Source organism: Pteropus vampyrus, unplaced genomic scaffold (assembly GCF_000151845.1).
Source record: "Pteropus vampyrus isolate Shadow unplaced genomic scaffold, Pvam_2.0 Scaffold37, whole genome shotgun sequence".
NCBI classification, from domain to species: Eukaryota; Metazoa; Chordata; class Mammalia; order Chiroptera; family Pteropodidae; genus Pteropus; species Pteropus vampyrus.
This window is the reverse complement of record NW_011888818.1, coordinates 2,956,924-2,964,535: the sequence shown is the minus strand read 5'-3', so window position 1 is coordinate 2,964,535 and position 7,612 is coordinate 2,956,924. Positions and strand designations below refer to the sequence as shown.

Below are 7,612 nucleotides of genomic sequence, written 5' to 3'. Positions count from 1 at the left end.
CTCAAGCTCTTCCTCAGTCTCTCCCTTCCCCACACAGATTGCCTGCCAGAAACGACCCTCTGGATTCCTAGTGTCTGTGCTCAGTGGGGCTGAGGCATCCTTCCTGGCTTCTCTGGTCAAGGTCAATTTGAACGCCTACTCAAATATCTGGATTGGGATTCACGACCCCACAAAGGTGTGATAACGTTTCCTCTCTGTTATCTCTTCAGCTCGTTACCGGGCCCGCTCCCTGTCCCCCATGCCTGCCCAAGAAATACCCTAGAGAACCCCAGAGCTCAGAGATCGGGGGCGATATCTGGGGAAAAAGGAGGACCTCGAGGCTAGCTGAAGAGCTGAGTTTTGTGGAGGACTCTAATCTCCCGTTGAAGCTAATCTGCCTCTTGTCAAGCTTTTTACACAGTTGACACATGACATCTTCTAATTCAGTTCTCTGAGCTGCACTGAGTCTACATAGACTGTGCTGAGGAATTCTAAAGGAAGATAAGATGCATTTTCCGCTCTAGAACCAATGTTGTTTTTGAGGTTCAGAGAGTTATCATGAATGCACCACTAATTATTGCTCAGGCAGTAACACGTTACTCTGAGTGGTTCCATTAGTCTTTGTGATTATCGGCTTTGGAATTTGCCAATAGGAGCAAGGATTTAGGGAGAGCTTCCCAGAGGAGAGCTCCATGGCAACTCCTGGATGAGCAGACCAAATTCCATGATGCCAAGTAGGGGATCAGATATCCAGCTGAGGGGATCATGCAAAGAGAACTCTAATGGCCATTCAGCCTCACCTGGCTCCGTCCTCTTCTCTATAGGGCTATGAGCTCAATGCAGGTGGGTGGGAGTGGAGTAGTGACGATGTGCTGAATTACCTTGCTTGGGAGAGAAATCCCGCCACCATCTCAAACCCCGGCTACTGTGGGAGCCTGTCACGAAACTCAGGTGAGAAACAGGGAGCTACCTTCTGGACAGCCTTTTCATCCCCTCGTTCCCCATTTCTGGGCCTGACCTTCAGGAAATCCTCTTGAGCTAGGAAATGCGATGTTGGTGTGGCTTCTCCCAGCTCCTCTCATCCTTCCTTTTTTGAGTCTCCTTTCCCTGGAGTGGGGCCTTGGTGGAGATGAGGGAGGGGCTTTGACTCCATGGCAGAATCTGAGGTGTCTCTCCTTTGGATCACAAGCTCTACCAGTCCCATTCACTTGAACTCTTCTGTCTCTCCAGGGTATCTCTCATGGAAAGATTATAACTGCAATGAGAGGTTACCCTATATCTGCAAGTTCAAGAACTAGGTCAAGGGGGGTCAGCGACCAGAATTTGGGATGCAGCTCATCCTGGACATGGAACTTCGTGAGAAGACTCACCCAGGGAAGAAATCTTCTCCCCACACCGTAAACCTGTCCTCTTCTTTCTAACCTCCCCACCTCCTCAGCCTCATTTCAGGCTTTTTTGTGTTTCATGGCCTTAGGTCTCAGAGGGTTCTAATAAATATTTTACACCATACATGTGTTCTAGTACTTTGTGTTCTAGTCTCATAGCAAGACTCTGAGGAAGAAATGCAAGTGGGAGGAAATCTAGGTCTTTTTTTTGTTCAGTTTCATCAGGCCCCCGGGGAAAATGACTAATGTATAGTCCTAGCAATGTACATATTATGAGTACGTAGGCCCTGTTTGTGGAGGATTTGTGTTTGTGAAGAGAAAAACACTTTCTGCTACACTCTGCTGAGTCTTTCTCATGATGGTGTGACACCAGGAGGCTTAATGAGGCTAATATTAGTACAACAGCACTTCTGAAATTATTTGCCTGATGGAGCGATTATTTTTTTTTTAATTGCAATCTACCTTGGACCATAATATTTTTATAAAATAGAGTAAAAAAAAGATTACTTAAACTCTGGTTACAATGCTGAAATGTGGAGCATTCGAAGTTGTCACTCTTCTTTAAAACAAGAAAAAATTCTGAATGATTTGAATACCAACAACTTGTCTTGAGCTAATAACCCTAAAATCTACAGCAGCTCCAGAGTGCATAGAGCCCTTCTTATATCTGCTTACCTGGAGCAGTAACAGCTAGAGCCATAAACTCTTAGAAACATTAAGTGGTAATTTTGACAAGTTGCCGAAAGCCGAGTATAGATTGACTTTAAGAGAGAAGTTCCTGGATGCCACAGTCTTAGGGAGATTTCCACATTTTCATGAGTTTTACTTCTGGAACCCACCAGAAGAGAAAAATAACTATTTTTCTCTTATGAAGAGAAAAATTACTATTTTTCTCTTATGAAGAGAAAAATAACTATTTTGAAATCTATCCAGATAAAGACATCACAAGAAAAGAAACAGCATGTCAATGTCCCTGATAAATATAGATGCAAAAATTCTCAGCAAAATATTAGCAAACTGATTTCAACAGAACATTTAAAGGTTCATACACCATGACCAAGTGGGATTTATTTCTGGGAAGTAAGGATGTTTCAAAATGTGCAAATCAATCAACATGATATACCACATTAATAGACTAAAGGACAAAAATCCCATGGTCATATCAATAGACACAGAAAATGCTTCCAGAATCTATGGGACAACGTCATACCTGTAGTTAACAATAAGGTATTGTACACTCAAAAATGTGTTAAGAGAAATAGATCTCATATTAAGTGCTGGTATCACTAAAAGAAAAACCCATAAATAAAAAACAGGACACAAGGAAACTTTCAGAGGTGATGAATATATTTATTACCTTGCTTGTGGTGATAGTAAAATGAGTGTTATACATATGTCCAAAATACATTAATTATGTGTATTTTTTGTATACTAATTAAACCTCAATAAAGCTAGGGGTTGGTGGAAGAATATAATACCCAGTAACTGTGGAACACTCCCTGTGGCCAGATCATGGTTATAATGCCATTCTCCAATAAAAGGAACAAGAGCTTCTTGAAGAAATGATTGAATCTAAGACGAGGATAAAAATATATAAAATGAGCCTGGAGCATTTTATTGTGCCATAAATTAAGGAAGTGTTTATGAAAATAAAAACCTTTTGTTGGGGTTATGTCAACTGGGTCACAGGAGCCAAGTGAAAGAGCTCCCAGTGACCAAAGCTGGAAGTATTTGAGAAACAAAATAAATCAAGTAGTATTGGATTATAACTGAAATAATAATGCAAATATCCATGAGTCAATTGATATTATTAATTACATATTATATAATATAAGAAAAGACTAACATTGCATGCAGAAAAAATTTCAAATAATTAATGGAGCTCCTCCCCGTTCACGGAAAGGGAGCATAATATCCCACACTTTAAGTGACTTCCTTCCAAAGAGTAAAGCATGGAAAGGTGGTGAAGAAAGAATAACTTTACTGTGGAGAAAACTAACAAACACACATCAGCCAATTGATCAAGATCAACAGCAACAGTTCTAAGTCTTGATGATAATATGTAGCTTTGGTATAATATGATGAGAATGGCACTTTATTTCTGTGATCTTCCTCTCCAAAATAGATAACTCCAGTCTAATCATGAGGATAAAATACAAACTCCAATAAAAGAGTATTACAAAAAATAACTGGCCAGTTTTCTTCAAAACAGTCATAGTATCAAAAAGCAAGCAAATCTAAAGGACATTAGTAAAAATTTAAAAAATCTGAATAAAGCATGAGCTTTAATAATAATATATCAACATGGTTCATTCATTATAACAAGTACTATATTAATGCAAGATATTAATAATAGAGGAACTGGGTACAGGTTATATGGCAAGGCCCTGTATTACCATTGCAATAATTCTGTAAATCGAAAACTATTCTAAATTAAAATTTTTTTTAATGAATTGCTAAAAACAAAATAAAAAACAAAAACATATATATTACAAGCCCGTTTTTAAAAGTTTAAGTTCCATAGACAAAACTAATCTATCAAATTGCTATAAAATTTTCTGAAATCTTACTCTTGTTCTCTGTGCTTACCTGGCCATAGAAGAGGCAACAAACAGTTTGAGAACTAGCACCATTTCATAGACGACACAATTAGTTCCTTATCCCTATAGTTGCTGACTGGAATTATTTTGCTGAGTAATTCTAGGAAAGGATCTCAGTGGATTTTTTGTCCTGTGGCCTGGAAACTTTCTGGCCTCCATTAGGACTAGAGCTGAGAAGACTTAATATCTGGCAGAATTTCTATGAATATTTATTGAATGAATGAAAAATGGAATAAATGATGCTTTATTTGAAAAAGCACCACTTACATGAGTGAAGAAGGATGAGATTTTCGATGAATCTAAATATTTTTAGACTATTCACTACCTTACTTCTTTCACCTTCCCAGCCTCATATCTTGTGCAAAAATAAAGTATTTGGTCAGTTTCCTCAACTGAAAGGGGGATGGGACCTTGTCCAAAATCTTTTATATGAGCCTGGAGGAACTCAGCATTGCTACATTAGTGGGGCTGCCAGATAAAAATACAAGACTCCTAGCTAAACTTGAAATTCTGATAACAGAATTTCAAGTAAAAATGTTACTTCTTTGCTCATTCTGGCAGATATTGCATATTTGCCAAATCTGGTGATACTATATGTAGAGGTTTTCATTCTCAAATAGATGGACATGAATAGCCAGTGTCTACTTTTCTAAATTGATGTTCCGTAAGTTTCCTGTACTCTTTCTAAGATAGGCTACCTATCTTCAGAGAGGGAGGATCAGCAATTGATTCTGAAACTTAACTAAAAGCACATCTAGTCCTTTAGGTAGAGAATTTTTTTCTGTCATTATCTGTCAAAGTTAGAGAGTATTTTTCTCTTTATTCTCTAAAATATGTTGTATGGGATTGGAAATATATGTTTTTTAGTAGTTTGGGGAAGTCTTCCAGAAACAATCTTGACCTGAAGTTTTCTGTGTAAGAAGATTCTTTAAAAATGTAGATTAAATTTCTTTAATAGTCATAGTAGGACTTTCAACTTTTTCTTAATTTCTCCTACAAAAATTAAAATTTTTTCAACTCCATACATTTGAAAAAAGAAAGAAACCCATGTAGGGGTTGCATAATTGAAAAGGAAATAATGACAGTAGTCCTTGTCATCCTGTGCTCCGACTCCTTCACTGGCCAAAAAGTCCAACCCCCCTTTGCCCTATATGTGGGCATGTCTTACAAAGAGATTGTTCACAGCTCTTCCAAGGCTCTGGGCTGTGTAAGTGACCATACTCTTCAATCCTGGGAAAACTAGATGAGTGAAGATGGATCTGTGGTGTATTATTATCCTAAGGGACCAGTGAATGCAATTCTAGCATCTCCAAACTGTTTCAATAGTGCATTAGGTACACAATGTTTCTTCTTCTGTCTGTCAGAGCAAAACCAGGTGTTCTTTAGTTATTGAGTTTAAAGTTTCTTAAATTGGTGGACAGGGCAGGATTCATCGTGTTTAGAAGGAATGAGAAAAAGTTGTTGATATATTTTTGACATATTTTTAATAAATTGACATATTTTTCCTAGATACAAGAAGAGAGAAAAAATATCAAACTACTATTAGTTCAACTACTTTTTATTAAAATAAAAGTGATAACGTTCTCTAGGACAAGTACACACCCATGGGAGAGTCAATAGGCAAAAAGGGGAAATTTTAGTATCACAGGTAAATTTTATGCCACCTGTTAAAGGTGTCCTTGCTGTCATATCGCTCTCATCAAATCAGGAATTAAACAAATAAAAAGCAGAATATGGGGTCTTAATAAGAAATAAGAAATAATATTCCCCCAAGAAAATAAAGCCCATTTGTCTACTTAGTGATCACTCTCAGCATTGTCTTGCCTCGAGGGCTAGATGCCTAGAGCATTAGGTAGAAACCCATGGCTTTTCAGCTGATGGTTGATTTAAAAGAAGCCATATCAGCAAGGTTGATATGGGAAGCCTTGAGGTCTTTCTGGGGCTGTTTCTGATTTGGGAATTCATCTATTTTTCTTCATTAGTATCCTTTGCTATAGCTTTAATTCAGCAGTGGGTATAAAGTGAAAAAGAAATTCGACTGGAATTGGTAAAACAGATTTTTATTTCTGCTATACCTCTTCTTAGCTCTGTATCTAAGCTACCCCTCATTCTTTAAGAGAGAGAAACTTTCAATGCCCCTTGTCCCTTCAAGGAGATCTGCAAACACCAGCAAGTATTAAAGGAATTGCCTCAAACTACTCCCTTCCATCCAGGTTTTTCTCATTCCAGCTTTGTTAATACCTTGTGTCTGTTTTCCACTACTTCCAAGATTTTTGCTCTGAACTGAAACCTTGAACTCTATTCCTGGTATCTTCAAATTTAGTATTTTATATGGTTTCTCAGTTGGATTAAATTATACATAATGACTCTCTTAGCTCTAAGACTCTATGCTACGGTCTCCAACCTTTTCGACACCAAGGACTGGTGCTCCTATGAGAATCTAATGCCTGATAATCTGAGGTGGAGCTGAGGCAGTGATGCTAGCACTGGAGAACGGCTGCAAATACAGATGAAGCTTTGTTCATTGCCTGCCGTTCACTTCCTGCTGTGCGGCCCAGTTCCTAACAGGCCACTGATCTGTACTGGTCCACAGCCAGGGGTTGGAGACCATTGCACTTTAGTACATGCCATAATACAAAAAGTGCTTGGTAAAGCATTAATTCTATTATTTATTTATTTGTTTGTTTGTTTGTTTGTTTGTTTGTTTGTTTATTTGTATGCCTACAGCACCTGGCATTCCTAGGTGGTCTCCCATCCAAGTACTAACCAGGCCCAACCCTGCTTAGCTTCCAAGATCAGAAGATATCGGGCATGTTCAGGGTGGCATGGCCATAGACAAGCATTAAATATTGACATTTTGTGTTACAGATCCAGGAAGTATTCAACTACATGGTGATTTTTCTGGTACCATCAGACTATACCACAATTGACCCTAAACTCATTTGTTCACTTAAACAGATTTAGGAGTGCACCATATGGTTATATGCTTGATTCAAATCATCATGCCTTTGAAATGACTGGAAACCCAACTCTGCCTTCAAGAATAGCGCATCACCACCACCACCTCCATCCAGCATAATGCTGACCACATAAACTCAAGTGCAAACATTTCCTAGTTTCCTTGATTTGCTTAAATAAACCATTGTTGGCTCTGATCTTGAATTTTTATATCAGGTTACATTCAATCTCAGCATCTTCTGCTACATTGCTTAATATATGACTTTGGTCTCTCTAGCGCTTTCCTTCCCTCCACTAAATTTGTCTCTGCTTCCTTTCACCTACTGTATCAATTATGATATTTTTAACTGTAATGGAATATCCCACCATAAGCAGCTTAAATAACACAGAGATTTATTGATTCACTTAAAAATTTAGGAAACAGTCTTTTTCAGGGTTCACCAGAAGCTCAGAGATGTCAAGAGTCTAGGTTGACATCTCCATGATTATCTTGGTCTTTCGCTCATTGCCAAAAAATAACCACAGCAGCCTAGGCATCGGCTGACTATTTCCAATTCAGTAAAGAAGAAAAGAAGAGAAAAAATGCTTCTTTCTCATACACTCTTTCTTATTACTGAGAAAATTTGTTCTCACAAGCCCTTGGTAGATGTAATCTTACATCTCATTAGTCAAAGTTGGTTTGGAGTTCTA

General features: G+C 38.1%; 1 protein-coding gene and 1 pseudogene across 1 annotated transcript in view; one reads left to right on the top strand and one right to left on the bottom strand.

The window, feature by feature from the left end:
- LOC105290769 (lithostathine-like) overlaps nucleotides 1–1,277 on the top strand; it is a 2,365-nt gene extending 1,088 nt beyond the window's left edge. The window contains exons 2-4 of the mRNA XM_011358167.1: nucleotides 38–175; nucleotides 804–930; nucleotides 1,210–1,277. Of these exons, the coding sequence (XP_011356469.1) occupies nucleotides 38–175; nucleotides 804–930; nucleotides 1,210–1,277 (333 nt within the window). The remainder of the gene's footprint in view (nucleotides 1–37; nucleotides 176–803; nucleotides 931–1,209) is intronic.
- A 5,405-nt stretch (nucleotides 1,278–6,682) lies between these two features.
- LOC111738372 lies at nucleotides 6,683–6,801 on the bottom strand (annotated as a pseudogene).
- Between the last annotated feature and the right edge of the window lie 811 nt (nucleotides 6,802–7,612).